At 34.5% G+C, this 22,835-nt stretch overlaps 1 protein-coding gene across 11 annotated transcripts in view; it reads left to right on the forward strand.

Annotated features, from left to right (window-relative positions):
* LOC145286125 (cadherin-23-like) overlaps nucleotides 1-22,835 on the forward strand; it is a 1,312,625-nt gene that overhangs the window by 987,750 nt on the left and 302,040 nt on the right. For all 11 annotated transcript variants that reach the window (XR_013869108.1, XM_080134833.1, XM_080134832.1 and 8 more), the window contains 5 exons: nucleotides 2,754-3,272; nucleotides 9,025-9,207; nucleotides 10,934-11,165; nucleotides 18,560-18,876; nucleotides 19,762-20,019. Coding sequence is in view for 10 of the 11 variants with exons in the window: in XM_080134833.1 (XP_079990959.1) it covers nucleotides 2,754-3,272; nucleotides 9,025-9,207; nucleotides 10,934-11,165; nucleotides 18,560-18,876; nucleotides 19,762-20,019 (1,509 nt within the window). In the remaining variant the exon portion in view is untranslated. The remainder of the gene's footprint in view (nucleotides 1-2,753; nucleotides 3,273-9,024; nucleotides 9,208-10,933; nucleotides 11,166-18,559; nucleotides 18,877-19,761; nucleotides 20,020-22,835) is intronic.

A 22,835-nucleotide genomic window follows, 5' to 3' on the forward strand; every position in this document is an offset into this window, starting at 1 on the left:
ACGAGTAAAATCTTTGTTTGGATGAATAACGCGAAGGACATATATCGGTACGTTTAAATGCAAACTGTTCATTTCAACTTGCCGACATATTTTTACTTCTTTCTGCGCATGCCCAAATTAAATTCATTTCTTCAACTCGTTTAATATTCAATCTTTCTTACCTATCTCTTGATAACTACATCAAGAGATACAGCTGGAGCGTTAAATGTTTTAGTTTTGATTTTAGCCGATGGCACCCAAGTCATTTTTTCAACTTTTGAAATCATTACTCTATATTAGGTACAATATAATATTCAATAGAAAATTGGCTCTGTAATAATAAATACAAAATCTGCATGAATTCAGATATATTTAAGCTTATTTTACAACCTGGCAAGGCCGGGTGACCCCACTAGTAATATATAAAACAATTATTGTTTCAGTATTCATATATACTTCATGAAATATTTAATGATTTCTTTATATTTTTTTTAGAAAAAATGAAATAATTTTTATCTGACATTGTTTCTTGTGGACTTCAGAACGCTTATTTTTCTGCCTCATTTGTTTTTGTAACTTTTTTATTATATATAGTTAATATTTTAGAAAAAAAAACAATTCTTCGTAATTCGTAATTTTTGAAGAAAAAACAATTCTGCATAATTTGTAATTTTCGAACGCGTTTATGGATTACTGCCTTAGTAATGTGTATGCTGCCTACTACCTTTTTGTCCACTGATTACATGTTTCTATTTACCTACGAAAAGAAAAAAAAGCTTCTAAATCAAACTAATATTTGTATCATAGACGAGGTGCCTTAAATAAGTTTCCACACTTTTTTGTACAGCCATTTAAAATTGTCGTAGACTCTTGACAATCCAGTGTATTATTGCTATAGATCTTATGAGATAAGTAACCAATTTTTTTAGGATTTCAGGTTCAAATAAACAGCTACAATAGGCATTTGAATACACACTACTAAACTCTGATTGTCATAGCTGCTAAATTTCAAAAATGAAATCTGGACAATTTAGAAAAACGATATACAATAAAATTCTGTTTTAAACTTGTAAAAATATGCCACATAAACGTATGGAATGCTTCAGGCTGCTTTTGGACAATCTTGCATGAATCAGACATCAGTTATTTTAGTGGCATAAGAAATTCAAGGAACGCAGGGAGTTTGGAAGCGATGATGAGAGGTGTGGGAGGAGTAAGAAAGTCAGAACACCAGAGTTGATTGGCCAAATAAAGAATTTTATGGATAAGGACCATTGTTTGTCTATAGAGACAATAAGTGCACAATTTGGTGTCAGTGTGGGAACTGTACACAATTATTCGCAAGGAATTGAAGATGCGAAAGATTTGCGCAAAGTTTGTCCCCAGGGTGCTCAGAAAAGATCAGAAAGAAAGATGTTAGCATGACTCTGGTGAGCATTTATACCGTTCATCACCCTCCTTAAAGGTCAGACATTTGCTCTCTGTGACTTTTGGTTATTTCCATAAGCCCAAGGAAAACTTTAGAGACTGTTGTTATGAGACCATTGAGGAGATGAAAGAGGCTGTGACAAGGATCATTGACATGCTCACACAAGAGGACATTCATGGGTCCTTCCAGAATTTCTTGTAACGGTACAAAAAGTGCATTGCAGCCGATTACTTCGAAGGGGACTAGAGTTTCATGTGCGTGCTATCAATAAAGTGCCCATACGAAAATCTGTAAACTTATCTAAGTCACCTCGTAGATTATAATTTTGCGGCATTTATTAGTTCCAATGCAGGCACTCATCAGAGATTACTCGGTGGAAATAAGCGGAAGTGTTCTCTGAAGTCTGGGTGGCAGTATTCTCCACGTTCACCTTTATTTTTGTAAATGAATGCGTTATCGCAATATACGCTTGCTGTTGATTTCTCACTAGCAAAACCCATCGGCTGTGTCCCAGTACTCTTCTCGTTGGTTAATGCTTTTCCTTCTCGTTCATTCCATTACCCTTGACCTTTTACGCCTGTTTTGTGTAAGATTAGCCAAGACTGATGCATTTTGGGGAGGTGGGGGCAGTTTATATGATTTCTTGCAGTTTCAGTTCTCTTGGTTTCATATTTTGTTCCTTTCGCTTTTTTTTTAATTTGTTTGTTTTTTTTGTTTTGTTTTGTTTCTGTAGATTTCTATGTATCTGGTGATTGTTTGTAGTTTATGTGAGTAAGTTTCTGTATTCGAGGGTCTTCCTTATAATTTCAGCTATTTTCAGAGTTGCAGTCTACAATAGTCTTCCCCTTGATTCCAATTTCTCTTAGTCTTTTCTTCTTTTTCTTTTTCAAGTTTTTCAAAACTTTTTCTAGTGCTCCTACAATTATCGTGATTATATTGACTTTATTCATGTTACATATTCCTTTCAATTCTTTTGCAAATTCCGCGTATTTTTCCCGTTTTTTTTTCTGTCTATTTGATCATTACTCTGTCACTGCTGGAACGACAAAATCTACAACCTGGTAATTTCTTGTCTTCTGATTAATTATTATCACGTCAGGTTTCCTTGCTTGGATGAGTTTATTTGTTTGTACTTTCCCATGGGAACTTGCGCTTTTCGTTTTCTCATAGTATTCGACTTGTGCCTCTACCATTTATCCGCATAATCGAAGTGCAATCATTTGCAAAGTTTTTAGTATATTTGTTTATCCACACAGTCATGTCTGTTTTTTTTTGTTGTTGTTTTTGTTTTTTTTTTGTTTTTTTTTTGTTGTTTATTTATTTATTTATTTATTTATATTTTAAGGGTAAGCTGGTTGTGTCCGGTCCCATCGACAGGGAAGTTCGCAGCGCTTTTACAATGGGAGTTGTCGCAAAGGACAACAAAAATTTCCCCAACAAGCAGCGCTCGACCCACGAACGGATCACTGTGAACGTCATTGACGTCAACGACAACGCTCCTGTATTTCAGCAAACCGGCAAGCAGCTGATCCAGCTACAGGAAGTGGAAGCGGTAGGTTCTGAAGTGTATACTGTATCAGCCTCCGACGCTGATGAAGGTAAGAACGGTAGAGTGTTCTACTCGCTGGAAGTTAGTCATGCCGACCGAGGATTGTTCCGTATCAGTAGCAAGAATGGAAAGATTAAAGTGAACCGCAGCCTGAAAGACAAAATCGGGATGCACAATGTCACCGTGATTGCAATGGATGCCGGGATTCCGCGTCAAAGCTCGAAGATTAAAATCTACTTTGAGATCCTCGACGTCAACCTGCACAATCCGAAATTCATCTACCCAGTTGAGGGCGTGAAATTGCTGATACCCGAGGTAAGTGGTATTAATATAAGTAATATTTTTAGTATTTATATACGGACATCTAAGTAGAAATAAGAAACCCCGACGATTATGTAGTATAGCTAGCAAAATAAAAATGTTAAAAATAGACAACAAATAACTGTTACTAAACGCATAATCACGCTGACACACCGGTTCCTGCTGGATCACCGAAGTTAAGCAACGTTGAATCTGGTCAGTACTACACAAGTGGCCATTTGGGACTTCCAAGTGCTATATGTGCTCTCTGCTTATCTCGGCATTGTTTCCAGTCGTCCTGGCCTTCTCCTTGCCACTTGACTCAAACAGTCCTAATTCAGGAGAGGTATGGTTGGAGATAGCGCAACCCTTGCCTCACAATTGCATGCGCAGCTTCCCCTGGGGGTATCCCTTGTCTTTTGAGACTTAACAGAGGCATACGTTTCTACTAATTTTCACATGTGTTTACTTTGAAATTTATATATGTATTTGCTCTGGAAACTTTTATTTAGCCAAGCTTACGTAATTTCTAACATAGCCGACAGCCGAATGTTGATGTTATTAAACAGGGGGTCATATTAGAAACTACGTGAGCTTGGCTGCGTAAAAGTGAAGATAACGAATGCATAGATAATAGATGTCACAATTAGTCACAATTAGTAAACATACGTTAAAATTAAACACATGAATTTTCTTGCGTTAGAAGTTATTTGTTTGTTTGTTTTTTGTTATTGTTGATTTTTCACTCCTTTTATTTTTGTTAACTATATCGTACAATTGTCAAAACTCCAAAAACTAATGTTAACACATTTTATATTATAGCTCTTTTTTAGTTGTGTGTCAATTTATATGTATGACTGATACGGGGGAAAATATTTTCATAATTGTTTACAAAAATAACTCTCACCATATATCTTTATTATTATATAAAAGCAACTTTGTCCATGTGTTTGTGTATCTGTAAGTTCATTCCCTACGGACTCCAAAACGACTGGGTCAATTTTTTTTGCGGGGGGGGGGAATCGACAATTATCAAAACTCGATAATCGAAAAGAAAAACTGTTTAAGATACAACAGTCTGATTTTGACCAAAGTTACCACATTTACATAGTGCAACATCGCAAGCGCATCTGGGAAGTTTTATCACCCCACAAACAAATGTGTCCGGCGTATAAAATCAAAAGCAGTTTCTTTAACATGACAGGGGTGCGTTTGAAATGAATGTTTCTGTTTAAAGCACACTCAAACCATGATACTTGGTTTTTGTATTTTAAACCATTCAAGCTATTATATATATATATATATATATATATATATATATATATATATATATATATATATATAAGAGAGTTTATAACATCAACAGTAAACAAACGTGTATTGTGGACTAAATAATAGTGGAGAGCTTTTCCCTGAAATCGATCGATTTGATTGAAAAATGATCGATTTCACTGATTTCGATGACAATAAAAAATATGGGGGGGGTGAAACATTCGTTGATTATCTAACAATCACGGGTAACGCTGTATCTCCATGCTAGTACATAATAAAGTTGATGATATATCATATGGTTTTCTCCGGTACAAACGACCTTCAACATTCATAAATTCTCAAGTAAATCCATTTATTTTTTTATTATTTAGTGTACTTTTTACATGTATGCCTATTCTTTTTTTTTTTTGTTTCAAACATTTAAACGTTTTGAGGCAGACGGAACAGAGTTCCACAGGTGTGCAGTTCTAAGAAAGAAGCTTTGTTCATGGACTCCACGTTTTGATCTAGGCACAGATAAAGAGTGGGGGAAATTTTTCACAGTGGATTTGGCTAGACGGGTGTTTTTCATGAAAGATTGGCGAGGGGGGGCCAGAGATTGGAGTTCAGACGAGCACCTGCCATGGAAATAACGATAAAACAAGGATAGGCTCGCAACGTCTCTTCTGTGGGAGAAAGGTTGCAGGGTAGAGAAAAGTGCATCCCCCACTAAGCCACGAAGTCTATTTAGTACTCTGTCAAGGCAGGATAGGCTGTTTTTTGCAGCTCCTGCCCAGATATGGCAACAGTATTCCATCCTTGGACGTACTTGGCTTTTATATAGATAGAGAATTGCATCAGTAGTGAGATATCTTCTGGGGTGGTAGAAGGATCCCACCATCTTTCCAGCGACCTTGGCAACGGACTTTATGTACGTGTTCCATTTCAGATCAGGAGTAAAGGTCAAACCCAGAAGCTTGTCAAAACACGGGGCCTCACCCAGACGAGAGCCATCTATCCCAATTGATGCCAGATGGGGATCAGAGCGTTGATGATGTAAGGATAGGAGTTTGGTTTTGGATGCATTAAAGGTAACCAGCCGCATCTTCCCCCACTGAACCACGCGCTCGAGATCAGAGGAGAGAGAATCAGAGAGAACTTTGTCATTTACAGCCTTTGATGTGTTGCCGTAGATGGTCGTCTCATCAGCATAGATGTCAACGAATGATTTAAGTATGTGTTTAGGGAGGTCATTGATGTAGGTCAGGAAGAGAGTTGGACCTAGGATTGACCCCTGAGGGACTCCAGCATTTATATTGCAGGCCTCCGATTTTTTGTCCATCTACCACTACTCTTTCTATGGAATTAATGAGCGTGACACTTCTGACGTAAACAAAATAGTTTTTGTGACATAACAGAAACATTCCTATGAAAGTATATTAAAATGAAAAAATAATATAGATAGATTTCTATGAGTCGTTCTGTTTATAATTGTTTATTTTTGAAAAAATAAAGCTTACAGCCATTGAATTATAAGTGGTTTGGCATACTTATAGGTAAATGTGCACTAAACAGATACCGTAATACTTCGAGTTAAATTCAAATTTTGATATATCATTTTTAAATGAAATTGTTAGTTGAAAGTACAGAATAGTTAAAAAACACTCTCCCCATGTTAAGAATGGCTTTTTAAATAGAAAAGGAAAATATAATGTAACATTTTTCATTTATTTTAAGCAAACATTCATGACCCATTGGGTCAAATATTTAATTTATCTTAATAAAAAGGTCAATAAAACTAAGACAATGTGGAAATAAACGTTTAAAAAAAGGAAGAAAGTATTAACAATTGTTTATTTGGATAATTTAAACACGAAAAAAAAAGAATTGGGACGCTGAAAACGTACGCAGTAAAACAATACGTTTTAGTGTGTTGATTATTTATTTGTATAAAAAAACATTTTCAGAGTTATTTATTTATGTTGGTAGTGTAGAAGAAAATCTATGAATGATTTTCAGAAAGGTGTATTAAAAAATGAAGAATAAATTAAAAAAAAAGGAAGGTGGTGGGTAAATCGCTGTTGTAAACTATTCTTATGGTTGTCAACGGGTCAAAGTTGATTTATTTGTAAGAAAATTGCAAGAGTATAGTTGTAATACAGAATAGTTGCAAAACATCCCCACCCTTCCCATGTTAAATAATAATTTCTAAATAATAACGTTAATATTTCAATCCGCAGGTCAAATTCTGCAAAAATAGCAATTTGTGTTTATTTGTTGACGCTGTTATGGGTTTATTTTTATGTACACATGCGCAAATCAGATGTGTGGCTGCAACACTCATTACAAGCTCATTTGAGTTATATATATATATATATATATATATATATATATATATATATATATATATATATATAAATATATATATGTATGTGTGCTTTGATATATGTATACAACATTATATATATATATATGTGTGCTTTGATATATGTATACAACATTATATATATATATATATATATATATATATATATATATATATATATATATATATATATATATGCATATTTAATATTATATATGTAGTGAGTCTTACAAAAAGTCATTATCATCAAATATTCTATAGGCTTATCTTAATGAAGAATTTAATTTGGCGAAATTTGATCCCAATTTGGTTAGAAATAAAAGCAGTTTTCTTCGCTGATAATACAGAAAAAACTAAGGAGGAATTGCTCGTATCTTTTTGTTTCTGATAGATTTTAAAAGATTAGAAATTGTAATTCCAAAACGTACCGGATCGATCTAGATATCGTTCACTTGAAAATGTCTTCAAACCTCGATTAATCTTTGCAACGTGAAGCGTGTTGTTATCTAATCCGCGTCCATAATTTAATTTGATGAACCCATTCTTTTTTGGCGATGATAAAATCATTTTATGCAGAAAACGACCAAAAAACAAAAAGAAAAATATCTGCTCCATATTCATGGGATTTTGGGGTCGGGGACGGAGTTACGTGTTGGGTTTTTTTGTTTGTTTGTTTTGTTTTTTTTTACTTCTGTGCGTAATTTTTTTAATCGACAATATTTAGGCTTTCAGATTCTTTGAAATTCCACATCGTCGTCGAAAAATTTACGCTTATAAATTGTCAGCTGACAATTGATTCATTATAGTTTTTATGAGGACGAGCACTATAAAAAATAAGCGCATTTCCTTTTTTATTGCTTCCCAATTCCATTTCTACTTGAATCTGATTTATAAATATGACGTTCATTGAAAATGAATTTTAATGAAATCGATTATTAATCATAATTATTGTCATCTATAATATAAATCTCATCTGTCTGTTTAAATGCATGCATGTATGTATGTATGTATGTATGTATGTATGTATGCTTCAAACTTTCGATAGAGGCGACAGATTTTCACGAGGTTGGTATCGTTTTGAAGCTCGAGTCTTCGGACGACAAATATCGAAAATATTGGCTAAAACCAACTATTTCTTCACCCTCAAGTGGGCACTTTTCTACAGAGAGGGGTCGCTTTTTACGCTGATAGTTTCGAAAATCATCCCTCTTTTTGATTGACTAGCCTTAATTTAAACATTCGTCACTTCCAGTTTGGCGATAGGCGCAACAGCAAAGACGTCACGTTTTTTTTTTTCACGTTCTTTTCCACCTTCGCGGTACGGGTTTGAGCCTACCTACCTATTACCACTTTTTATTTATTTATTTATTTTTCTCAACACACACCTCCTAACGCCGGACACTCAGGCTAGTTTCTAATATAATAAAAAATAATGTCGTGCATATGTTTTAATATATACTAGCAAAGAGACTTAGTCTTGCCGGGGTTTCACACTTCCAACACTTTTATTGAAAGTCATCGAAATCGGTGAAATCACCTATTTTTTAAACCAAATTGATTGATTTCCTACTTTGGTTGGAGGCGCACACCAGTGTACCCGGAGGAATCTTTACATATCTATCCGTATTGACTTATTCCACGAAACATTGTTGCTACATTTCACTATAGAGAACCTACTGTAGATTTTATAAACTTATTTTTATATTATAGCTTGAATTAAAGTTTAAAATGCAAAATTCAAGTATTAGTGTCCAATTGTGCTGTTAACAGAAACATTCATTTCGAACGCGCCCTCTCTTATGAAAGCATCTCCTGTTGATTTTATACGCCAGGCCCTGCTGCTTGTGCGGTAACAAAACGTCTCAAATGAACTTGTGGTGTTAGGGTGTTGTTGGGTGTCAACTATGGTAAAAATTGGACTGTTCCTTTTTGGGGGGGGTCGATTTTTTTTTTTTTTCGATTATAGATTTTCGATACACTTCCAGAAACAAAGTACATTTGTGTGACATTTCAACAATATCGGCCAAGTCGATTACAGGCAAACATGTACATGCCTTAACATCAAATTTTCATTTTGAACGTCTCTTGTTTTTTAGAAAATTAATAATTTTTTAAAGGTTTTAATTGTATCATCGTTTTCATCTGTTTCAGGGAGACGGTCCGAATTCTGTTGTCATGCAAGTTAATGCAACGGATGAAGACCACGGATACAATGGCGAAGTGCGATATTTCCTGCTAAGGGATGCCGATTGGCAGAAGTTTGATCTTGATCAAACGACCGGCATCCTGACAACTCGCTATTTTCTCGATCGGGAAGTGCAAAAATCTTACACGGTAGGTATATTTACTTCATTGTTTTACCTTAAGTCATTCATATGTTGACGGTGCAATTTTTACGAAGTGCGAAAGCCACGATGTTGACTCACTTATTACAATCACAATACTCAATTGTGAAAAACTAATGTCCTTCTCCCGAAAGTTTGGATCGTGTTATGAGATTATTCACTTCGTTGATTTATCTATGGGATTACGTGAGCACTTTTCCAGCAGGTTTATCGTGTCGGAATACATGAAACCAGCACAAAAGTCGGCGTTTAACAACTGCAGTTTGGCTCAGAACGCATAAAGAATAAGTACAAAATTAATGTAAGAATTTTAATTCAATTAATTTCTCATTCAGCACCTGACACGTCTTTGCTCGCTACACATACTGTTCAAGAACGATCAGAAAACAACTGATCCTTGCGCCTCTTACTGGATGTTCAACAACGCTCTATTAGCCGGTTTGATGCTCTTATATCCCTGTGTGTCGGGCCTGTCCGCCAATAGTAATCCTGATATGAACCCGAGTTCGAGACTCTTTATGGCTGACACTACTACGTTGCCATCCCCCTACTACGATGAACAAGGATTGAACTTAAGCTATTAGTATATTTGGTGGGTGTTGATTTCCCCCACTCGCCGTTTCACCGAAATTAACTTGATTATCTCCCCTGTATATTAAGAAACAGTTATCATTGCCTTCCTTTCAGATTACTGTATTTTTCGTAAATGTTTCGCTGCTCCAACCACTAAGTCAGTCGTCTCTGATTCAGCTGAAGAATTCGTTATCTTTGACATTACACTTGAGAAACGGAGTAGCATATATTTAAGGAGGATGAGTAAATGAAGCGATATCGACATATTAAATGAATTATTGTATACATATTTTTTGGGGGGGTGCCTGTTTGTCTGTCTGTCCGTTTCACGTTTTATCGAAAACTATTAGGTAAATATGGCTGAAATTTTCTAATGACCTTTTTTATAAGGTGCAACTAACTACGTATTATGCACAGTTAGCGATTAATAGGATTAGTCACCACAATACCACATTTATTCTAGATGTTTTCTCAGCTACTACAGAACTGAGCTGCCTGTTTTGATAAAGAACAGCGAACTAAGTATTATGGTATCCATTCGATGAATAGTTAAGGATTAATAGGAATACATAGGTATGTATCTAATAAAAAAATGAACACATACTTAAGGATATTCAATCATCAATTTGACATAAAGCACTCCTACGTTAATGTGATATAACTTTTACCCGTTTTAAATGGGCTAAAAGTCTAATTCTTTTAAATTCGTTAAGTTGATACGGAATTCAGTAACTGAGCTTCTTTGATTTCCCAAGTTGGATGAGGTGGTAAAAATCTGTCATTTGACTTCCGCCTAAATTTTTAGCAAGTTCCCGAACTATTGTTAATGAGTCTGCTTTGACTCTTGTCTTCAGTTTCTAAACTCCAGCGACCTTCATCATCTTCAGGGTTGCAATTCTCCATTGCCAATGTTTTTAAACTGTTCAGGCTTCGCGCTGCCTGTGCTCTTTGATTTTACCGGGAATATTTGCTACCTTCACATGATCTCTCCTGTGAGTATCGGACTCTAGAAATACTTCTTCAGAAGCGGAGGAAAAATGTCAAACTATCGTATCATACTGATTTGTACATAAACGCCTATTTCACTTCAAATACTTTTTCTATTTTTCTTTTAAATTTCAATGTAAACTTATCTTTTTCAGCTACACATCAAAGCTACCGATTCTGGAAAGCCCCCTCGTGCCGTAACCACTACTTTACACATTGAAATTCAGGATTCCAACGACAATGCGCCTGAATTCGACAGGACGAAATATCCATTCCCTTATAAATTGTATGGCCGAGAGGAGAAACAGACGGCCTTAGTCGGCAGTGTGGCCATCGCTCAAGACAGAGACAGCGCAGAGAATTCAATCATCTGTTATTACATTATTGGTAAGATTTAGACGGGCACAAAGAGTTTTTATCTGAACATATAACACCATTACAGATAGTTATCGATTCTCGATTGGCTACCATGATGTAATTATCCTCAACAATGAAAGTTTATAGCTTCGTGGCCAATTTTCAGTGAAACTGGAGGAAAGTTGAGGTTGAATATTGACACAAGTGAATGATTAGAGGAAATAAATCCAATATATTTATATTACAATATTGAAATACGCTTATACTTTATGTACTTTGTTATATATATTTATATATAGATGTGTACACTTACAGACACACATAAACACACGCACATATATATATATATACATATATATATACATATGTGTGTATATATATATATATATATATATATATATATATGTTTCTTTTTATTAAAATGTTTGTCGCTTATATTTCACTCTTTGTATACATAAATTCGTTTTGCTTAGAATCTTTATGTATGTTAAGTATAAAAACAGAGTGTGAACAAAAGCAAAACAGTATAGCTACATTCCAAGATCCAAATATTTATTTTTCGTGTAAAACAGCTCACCCAGCATGTTAAAATTTCGGTACTTTTCTTTTACAGATCTGTTTCGTTATACAGAAACAATCGTTATTATTATGTCAATACCGATTCTTTTCGTGCATATAATTTCCATTTTTCTGCGGAGTATTGGCAGAAATGAAGTCGGTATTGACATAATAATAACCGACTGTTTCTGCATAACGAAACGGATCTGTAAAAAAAATGTACTGAAATTTTAACATGCTAGAGGAGCTTTTTGTATGAAAAATAAATATGTGGTTCTTGGAATGTAGCTATACTGTTATTCTTATATATATATATATATATATATATATATATATATATATATATATATATATATATATATTGTTTCCTGTTAATATTTTTCATAGAGGAAGTTATCAATGAAGTTTTAACGATGACAATACAAGAGTTCTCAATACCGAAGTAGGGAAGGATATACTTTTTATTTGTTTTACATAAGCATTTATATGTCGTTACACATTCATGAGCATGTTTCTGTCAACCAGTAACTTGAATAGTATTACATGAAGAGGTCTCTAGTTACTTGTACCTGCCTGACCGAAACATACTCATGAATGTGTAGCAACATATAAATGTTTAAGTAAAAAAATAAAAAGTGCGTGTGTGTATATATATGTATATATATGTGTATATATATATATATATATGTGTGTATATATATATATATATATATATATATATATATATATATATATATATATATATGGGGTGGGTGTATGTACGTGTATGGAGTTATGAAAATATATTTATAGTAATTAGGCTTGACAGAAGCAGCCGTGCTTTATCCCTGTAAGGAATCGCATATAGGCTGAAGATTCTTGACGGAGATAAAATGCGGACGCCTCTCTGTAGCTTGATTGCTATAAATATATTTTTATAACTTACTACCTAGCTCTACTCTCGTATAGCGCTCTTTTGAAGTAAATACTTAAAAGCTGTGCATTATATGTCTCCTTATAATATTGTGCGTGTATTCATATATTAAGAATTTGTATAGTATAATTTACACGAAAAATAATATATGTGTGTGTGTGTATAGGTAGTATAATGTATGCGAACGGTAAGCGTATATAATGTATGATGTATATGAAGAAATAATATAGATATAGTATTGTGTGTATATGTGATTTCTTCATATACACAATACTATATCCATATTATTTCTGCATATACACCATACTTTATATGTGTTTACCTTCGTATACATTATACTATATATATATATATATATATATATATATATATATCCCCGAAACAGTGGTTCATGATAAACAACTGATGATCCCTTAAAAATAAATTATTACTGGTACTAGAGTGAATTCAAGAAAGCAAGTTAATGCAGTGATTGCAGGTGGTTGAATGACTTACTGACTTAATAGTTTTCTAACGAATGATAATTTTTTTTGTATAGTTTTAAAGGTTAAAAACTTCCAAGACTAATATATTAGTGTTGGGACGAATTTTCAGAATCGGAAAATCGGAACTGTGGGGGGTATCGGAATCGGAAAAATGTGAGCCTAATTTCCGATCCCAAACGATTTCTATTTTTCTTTTGACAATAAAAGAACGAAAAAGAAAACACAAATTTATTTATTTATTTATTAAAAGTTGTTCATTTGCAACATGAAACTAAGAGACGCGAAATGGGTTTAAAATCCCACTCTCAGATTTTACATTGATTCTCAAAGTTTAATTTATTTCTTTTATTTGCACATTACTGTAAACATTTTCGTACATATTCGCTAAACGTTTCAGGGAGTTGTACACTTGATATCAAAAGATTTAGAACGCTTTGGACAAGGTTTTTCAATTTCGATGGCGCCGTTTGGGCACTCTCGTAATCTGTTATCGGCTTCTTCTGAAATAATTGTTTATGGTGCTTTTTCGCTTTGGAAACGTTGGAAAAATATAGACAAAAAATCTTTAGAAGTTTTCCAGTCATAAAGGAAATTATATCTACATTTATACACAGCCGCTTTCCTGTAAAGCAGAATGAGATACGGGCATATGTTACCGTAACTAACAGAACAAAAAAAACGAGATGAAAAACAAATATACAACAAATAAATGTTACTAAAGGCAAGATTCTTCTACCTATTTAGATAAGTTTATTTGTGTTTAAACTTATTTTAAGGCGTGTTTTAGTTCAAAGAAAACTTAGTGTTGACTCTGTTTAGTTAGAATAAAAAATGGCTGTCCATAAACTCTTCACAATGACTCTTGATAACCGCTCAAAATGGAAAATTAAACAAACGCTGGTATAAACGCATCAAATAAATGACAACAATCGAGTGAAAATGTTATGTTCTACCAGTATTTTGTTAAGATGTTTAAGCGATTAGATAAGATTTAAAAGTTTAATTAAATTCGGAGATGATAATCATTCTACGCTAAATTTAGGTGCGAAACTGATTTCCACCTCAAAATTCTAAAATAATTGTTTTTGTTTTCCTTTCCGCCACGTAATCATCTAAAAAAAAAAAAGTAGAGAGAGATTTAGCTATAAGTATCAATTTGTTTGCCATTATTATTAGGAAGGTAGAAATTACATAACAATAGCTGTCACAGTGTAAAAAATTGTTTTTTACATAATAACGTTATTATGTAGAAACTCATTCTTGACGTTAGACGATTTTTTAATCGCTTATGAAAATGTCGAATGGCATTGACGATGACCAAAAGTAAATGAAAGGAAATGCGTTGCAAGGAAAATAAATTCGTGCTTCAAAATTTTCAATTATTTACAAGGGAAACATAAGAGAAAAATATTTGGAAATTGTAATGTAGTATTGCATATAAATAAATGATTTAGAATAAATAATATAGCGTAACGTATTCTCTCCTGATGACCCAATATTATCTATAAGACGAAATACCCCCCCGAAACATGACTATATAAAGTTTTAAAGATATGCTATGAAATACCCCCAAAAAAGCACCATCTTATAAAACTTAGACGTGGAAAGCCCTAGAAAAGCACTTTATCTCTATCTTGACATTGACTTTATCAAAAATAAAACTCCTAATAAACATCAGTATATACAAGCCTATAAGGTAAGCTGTTTCTCTCAAGTACAACATCTTCTGTTGTTCGTTTGCTTCATAGCAAGTTTCTACTACTGTTCAAGTAGTAATTTTTATCCTCTCTCTCTATATATATATATATATAATTTTTTTTTTTTTTACTATAATAATTAAATACCTACAGACACTAGTGTTTCATCCTTTCGGGATTCTTCAGTGCAGGGTGTCACGATTACTACCAGTCGAACGATTCGAACCCCGCGACACGAGACATCTCTGGCTCGATTAGCGGAGGCCGTATCCATTCGGCTACCATTAACCGTAGTGAAATAGCGTTGAATTTTAAACATTTTAATTTAAATGTTCATTACGTCAGACAGACAGTGATCAAATCGTTATACGATGATCTACGCATAAGAGCTAAATTGACCGACTTTTAATTCAACTGAAAGTGCTCAACGATAAGAAACGAATTTCTTAAAGGGGCTGTCATAATTTTTTTTTTTTTACTATAATAATTAAATACCTACAGACACTAGTGTTTCATCCTTTCGGGATTCTCCAGTGCAGGGTGTCACGATTACTACCAGTCGTTTATATATAAAGGAAATGATATATGTAAATAAATATATATCAATATAAGCTAATGGATGAAATCAAGTTTGGTTTCCCTCTGTCTGGAATAGCTTCATAAATTACAGCCCCCTCCATTACACATTTCGCTGCTATGGTTGTAGACGCTACGGAAGCTCATTTTCGTAATAATCTTTCACATTTTCTAACATTAACAGATCTGATTTACAAATGGTTGTAAAATGGTTCACGGTTAATTACTGAACTTATTACCACCACCTAATATGTATGTGTCATTGCTTAATTATTTACATAAACATTAAAAGGGACACTTCCAATGCAACATAAGACCAACAAATAAAGGATGGCATATACTGAGTAATAATAACAAATACGCTTTAAAAAATCCGAATATTTTATTGCAATCTTAACACTGCATTTCTATCCTACACCTTCTGTATATGTTTGAACGCTAGCTCAAACTAGCCAAAATCGAGTTTAAACGTTAAATATATATGGGTGTTTATAGGCATATGTATACATCGTATCTTGTAAATTTGTCCAATTTACTTAACAAAATCGTGTGTGTGTGTGTGTGTGTGTATTCTGGTCTATATATGAATATATGTGGGTGCAAACGTGAACGCAACACGAAGCATATATGTTTGTTTTTATTAAAAGAGTGTTTAAAACGAAGGAGATCAATAAATATATTATTGTGTCTCTATTTTAGCCCTGAAATAGCCGAGCTGATCTCGGCTAAGCCTCGCCTCGCCATACCTGATGTATTTTGAGAAAATTGGATTGCTTTCGAAATGTGTTCCGCGTGTATACATGTGTGTGTGTGTGCGTGTGTGTGTGTGTGTGCGTGTGTGTTTGTGTGTGTGTGTGTGTTCGTTCGTACTTCTTGAGAATGGACGAGTTCGTATATGTATGAGACGATGTAGGGAGGGTGGAGAAATACAATTGTTTTCGCAGGCCATTTTCTACATCATCTCCATTGGTTTCCTTTTTTTTTTTTTTAATTTTTTTTTCTCCAAGTTTGCTATGTTCGATCTCTTTTGGTCAAATCTTTCCAGGCAATTCCATAGATTTTATTTCATGTGATTCTAATGATTCCTTGCTTGTAACAAATGGTTTCATTCTTTTTTCTTTTCTTCTTTTTTTTTCTTAAGTCATCTAGCTTTTCTGCTTCTTTTTATGATGTTTGTGCCTTCTACACTCTTTTTTTCTGCGTCTTCCTTTCTCTTTATTCTAATCCTTTTAAGTATTCTATTTCTCCCTCGTCCTCTTTTTTTTTTATTCATATCCCCCTCATCCTTCTCTGTTAAAACGTGTGCTAATTTTTCTTATCTTTTGTTGACTTCTTTTCTCTTTCTTCTTTTTTTTCTTCCTCCTTCCACTTTCCCGTTTCTTTACTTCTCCTCCCACTATTTCTCGCCATAGTTATCCTTATTCCTCTCCTCCTTCTTCCATGTTTTCTTCCTCCGTAATTTAGTCGGAATTTCTCCTCCTTTCTCTTTGCCTTTCCATTTATATCTCCTTTTCATCATCAACTTTTCATCGCCTTTTTTTTTTTGCCTTTGATCTTCACTTGTTATTCTTACATCTTACTTACACATTCTCTGCTTCCTCGGGGATTATAATATTCTTTATCTTTCCTTTTTTTTTTTTACTTTTTTCTTCTTCTTCTATTTTTCTCCCCCGCCTCCTTCTTTTCTCTTTTGTTTTCTTTATTTTTATAATCTTCCTTTTTATTTATTTATCACATATTCTCTTTGCGTCTCTTTTCTGTTTATTTCCGCCATTTTTCCTCTTCTGTTTCATTTTTACCATTGTTTGTTTGTTTGTTTGTTTGTTTGTATTACACCTCCTTCCAATTCTTTTTTTACTCATTCATATTCGTTTCGTTTCTTTTTTGCCCATTCCACTTTTTATTCGTATTTTGCTTCTTCGTATTTCGATTACTCCTATTATTATTATTATTATTATTATTATTATTATTATTATTATTATTATTATTATTATTATTAGCAGCAGCAGCAGCTCACAAGGAGCTTTCACACAGGTCATAAAGGGTCTCTCCTTGAGAATAACGCATGATATTCCACGGAAGCTGAGTGACAACAAGTCTCCCCAGATTTCCGGTACTCTTCACCTCTTTCGATAACATTTGCAAATGAATTTGCATTATCGCAACAGCCACTTACCATTGATTTTTCACTAGCAGCGGCCATTGGTCTCCACTGAAATTTGAGTGGCAATAAGCCTCCCCAAAGCCCCAGTTCTCTTGGCACTTGTCCACCAGAGGTCTGGTCAGCGCCCTCTCCTCGATCTTTCCATCCTCCACGACTTTTCTCGGCTATTTGGCATCAGTATTATTATTATTATTATTATTATTATTATTATTATTATTTTTCTTCTATGTATTCATTTTTGTTTCTCTATTTTTTTCTGAATGCCGTACTTTCCTTCTCCACATTCTTCTCCTTCTTGTTCTCCTTCATCTCTGAACTTTTTCTTCTCTTCATCCCTTTTTTTTTTTACTTCTCCACATTCTTTTTATTCTCGTACTTCCTTCTTCTATCCCAGTCTTATTATTTTCCCCTTTACTACATCGGGTTTTGTTTTGTTTGTTTGTTTGTTTTGTTTTTTTGTTTTTTTTTTTGTTTTTTTAGTTTTTTTTATTTTCTCGCGCTGCTGTCGTCTTGTCTTCTTTTTTATCGCAACATTAGCTTTTCTCTTTTTCTCCTTCTTTTTCGCCTCTTCTTCTTCATGTTCTTTTTTTTCTTCCTCTCTCTTTCTCTCTCTCTCTCTCTTTCTCTCTCTCTCTCTTCTCATATTTCTTCTCTTTCTTTTAAGCTTCCCTTTTCTTCCCGTATATCATCTTCTTCATCCTTTTTCATTTTTCTTCAAATCCGTTTGATAAAACACTTCGTTATTATTCTTCTATTTTGTCACCCTTTTTCTTTTATTTCTTCTTTCTCTCTTTTTTCCTTCTTTTCTTCCTTTTCACTCCATACGCCCTCCATCTTCTACATTTTTACCTCTTTCTCTTCTTACGCATTCTCCTTCTTGCATCTTGTACCCCTTGTCCCTTTTCATCCCTTTCTTATGATTCTCTTGACAAAGCACTTAATACCAGCACCAAGTTGCAAACTTTCCATTCTTTGACTGATTTCCATTCTAATTCCGTGCTCTTCGCCCTTTTGTTTTTCTTTCATGTCAGGTGGTGAAATGATTGATCACTTTTGGTTGAACCAGACATCGGGCGGACTCTACATCCAGAAGAGTATCGACAGAGAGAAGCAAGGCGCTGTAAATCTTCTGATCAACGCGACAAACACCTGCTTCCAGCGAAGCCTAAAAGGCCGATCACTTTATCCTGAGGATTTCTACAAGCGAGAAATCATACCCAGTTCTTATCTTTGGGTTCAAGTGGTTATTACCGATATTAACGATAATCCGCCTAAATTTCGACGGAAGCACATGAGTGTTGGTGTCACCAGGGATACTGACTTCGGTACCACGATCTTTGAACTTCAGGTATTATTATTATTATTATTATTATTATTATTATTATTATTATTATTATTATTATTATTATTATTATTTGAGAACAACGTGTTGTATTTTGTGGAGTCTGAGTGACAACAAGTCTCCCCAGATTCCCAGTACTTGTTACCTCGTTTGATAACCTTTGCAAAAAAAGAATTTGCCTTATCGCAACAGCCTCTTACCATTGATTTCTCATTGACAGCGACCATTGGTCTTAACTGGAATTTGGATGATAATAAGCTTCTACAAGATTCCAGTCCTCTTTGCACTCAACAAGCGGAGATCTGACTAGTGCTTTCTCTCCTCGGTTTTCTATCCTCCTTGACCTTTCTCACTTATTTGGTGTGATGCCGGTTTATGGTAACATGTGCACACACAAAAAGAGGAGTGTATTATTATTATTATTATTACTACTACTACTACTACTACAACAACAGACGTATTTTTTAGGCCTACCACTCTCTCCATTCGGATATTTTTTCAGTAGATTAATAATTTTGGATAGGTGTGCGAATTAGACTGAAATTATTTTCGGAATTCTTGTTGCATAACAACACTAAAATTGCAATTTTGCTCTATTGTTAATCGTGTTAATATAATGTGCATTTAAAATGAAAATTAAAATGTAAAAAATGTATATTAAAACGTTTATCAAAAAATATAAACGATTTCCGCTTTCGAATAACACACGAAGTAGAAAAAAAAAATGCTTAAGCATCAACAAAGTCATAAACCGAAGAAAATATATGTAGTAACATTATAAGCATTTAAGGCAGACCCTGTACATATTTGAAGCCTTTTGCTTTTATTCGGTTATTCGGTTATTCGGTTATTCCATTTATTTTTTTGTTTTTTGTTTATTTGCTTATTCAGTACGAGGTTGATGATCCCGACATTGGTAACAACTCAGTTCATGCCTTCCAACAAATTGGAGCAATTCGAATAAGCGAGAGTCTTCGATCGATGATGACACGTGACCCCGTCTCCAATAGGACTCGACAACCCTTTATTGTCAGTAGCAACGGCTCCGTTATTACAAACATGTTCTTCCAACCCAACATGCACGGGTCGTTCGTACTACCCATCCTGGTTACCGACGGGGTGCACAACTCTGACACTGCTAACTTAACGGTGAGTATAAACATAACATCCTTCATACATTCAAGTACTCCGATATACAGGCTGGAACGATAAAATTGTCTCCCTAGAAAAAAAAAGAACGATATAATTCCATTTCCGTTTGATGAAAACCGGTTTTCTTTTTTGTTGCAGACTATCTACTAGTTTGCCAGTTGTGTACAAATGCCAATAACGATAGGAGCCTTCTATCATGTATGAAAGTGACACAAGGTTCAACGAGCGAAATCGGATATGCGCCGCTGTACAACTCGTGCTGTCTACCGATTAAAGTTATGACAACAGGACCATTGCCAGCACCCTCAAAATGCATCGCTGGATTGCCAGGAATATCAGGGACGTGACCAGGATGATGAAAACAAAGTTTCTGGCTACGGTTATGGTCTTTCCTGTGGTTTGAAGTGAGAGCCACACCATGTCACCTCACATCTTCGAAGTCGGCTTGAAAGTCAACACCAAAGTATACCTGCATGTGCTGAAGAGTATGGTGATCCCTTTGTGAAATCAGGTGACCGCTGACAGACCCTGGATGTGACATCAGGATTCGGCACCAGCTCACGTCCAAAGAGACCAGGGCTTGGCTTCAGAAGGAGTACAACTTTTTACCCTTCTCGCACTGACCCCCTTCCTCTCCTGACCTGAACCGGCTAGACTACTTCGATTGGTCACACGTCGAGCACATCAGCAGCATGACCTCCCACAACACCAATGCCAGCCTGATCGCCACCATCCGTCGAGTATTCCGCCGGTGCTTGTGGAGGAGGCATGCTCTCAGTTCCGAGCCCGTATCGAGGTGGTGATTGCGGCTGAAGGCGGCTACATTGAATAGGTTTCAGCTCTATTCCATAATAAATTTGCCCGAATTGATTTTTTCCATAAAAGATTTAAAATAAAGCTGAAGTGTTGCTTTTTTAGGGCGACACTTTTATCGTTCCACCCTGTATCTCGTATCAAACATTTTATTGAGAAATGCATGCGTCGCCAAAATCTAGAAATATAGAACCGGATAAATAAAAAATCTTAAACTTTAACAAAACGAAATGCATAAGAAACAAGAAGAATATCCGTTCCAAAATAAAATTTGTTACTCGAAGAGAGTCCTATGTTCCCTTCACGAAGATGAAAAGATATAATGATAGTAAACGTGATATCTAGAATCCTTATTCTAAAAGGGAAACAGAAAGTGAACTTTGGGTATACTTTCAGCAGCCTCATAACTTTCGCTTCGCTTATTTAGTTCTTTAGTCCTCACATTCCATGATTTCTGACAAAGGAAAGGAGGATTACGGGTTTCGAAATCAGTATCTATCCATCTTATCGTTGGCTGGTTTTTAACATTGAGGTAGTATATTACCTCCTTAAATCAAGTGGCTTCATGGCTTGTCTGAAGTGATTTCCAAAAAATATTAATCAAAATCCATTACATGGTTTTGATTCTAATAGAAAATATTAAAATGAAAATGATCTTTAGAAGAAATTGAAATTCTGGAAATTTTAACCTCATCTGTGTTCAATGATTATAGATTAAATTCAAAACAAATCTGAAATATTTCAATGTTCACATAAGAGAATGTGACAACATTACGACCACACCCCACAAAAAAAGTCCCTTAAGCATACTTCCCAAAAAAAAACTGAAAATCAAGGAATATTTATTAACTAATGTTTGATATTTGTTTTTAAAAGTTCACAAAATTCAAAGATATCTGAATTTTCACGAAGGTATTCTACGCCGATTTTACCTTGTTTATGAAATAAATGAAACTAAATATGACCCACATTACGATCCCTTACGACTAGAAACTGTGTATTAAAATTCATAATGTTCGGTTTATGAGTTTAGGAGATCATCATATACACGCAAATATATAAACATATACACATACCTAACTCTATAGGTCCTGGATATGACCTTAAACTATATCCAGTGGTGAGGCCCCAGCTTGTGGGCTTTGGGGAGTGGGGAGCCATCCTTTAATTGCCATTGCTCCCAGGTCCACTCTGACCCGGAGTGGTAGTACCTGTTAGAAACCGACTTGAAAACAACAAATATATTCTATTAAAAAAATATTCTTCAAAATCTTTGGATTGGGCATTAAATAACCTGAAAAGGGTTGATATGCCGTAAAACAAGAATAACCAACCAACCAACTAACTTTATAGGAATAGAAATAATATCTCTTAAATCTAAAATCAAGTAGTCGGCACAGATCGCATCTAACGACACAAATAAACAGATTTATGTACATTTTACAAGTATCAAATTTCGAACAATGGTGAGTAAATTGATTTCATCTCTATATAAGGTTAAGTATGTGTATATGTTCATATGCGTACAGAGTCATATAAACTAATGAACGTATCATTATGAATGTTATAATTTATTTCATGTCACACGGTGAGTAACAGAAAACATTTTCTTTTTCGTAAATGTAGATATATAGATGAAGGAACATGTTTATAAAAAAGTTTTTAATGTCTTAATAAAAGCGATTATTAGTAATTTTGGAATACATGTATTCTATAATATATATAGTAACCCGATGAGTAATATGGACACATATTTTTTAATTTTATTTATTAATTTATTTTTGTATCTATGTCATAATGACGTTGACACACCGGTTCTCGTCAGATCACCTACGTTAAGCAACGTTGAGTCTGGTTAGCACCAGATGGGTGACCATAGCCCTGTATGTGCTCTCCGCTTATCTCGGCATTTGTTTCCAGTCGTCCTGTACATACACTTCGCTTACCACTAGTATTTAACAATGTTGACTCAGGAGAGGTGGGGTTGGAGATTGTGCAAC

Source organism: Euprymna scolopes, chromosome 10 (genome assembly GCF_053919585.1).
Source record: "Euprymna scolopes isolate OS-2025 chromosome 10, ASM5391958v1, whole genome shotgun sequence".
Lineage (NCBI taxonomy): Eukaryota > Metazoa > Mollusca > Cephalopoda > Sepiida > Sepiolidae > Euprymna > Euprymna scolopes.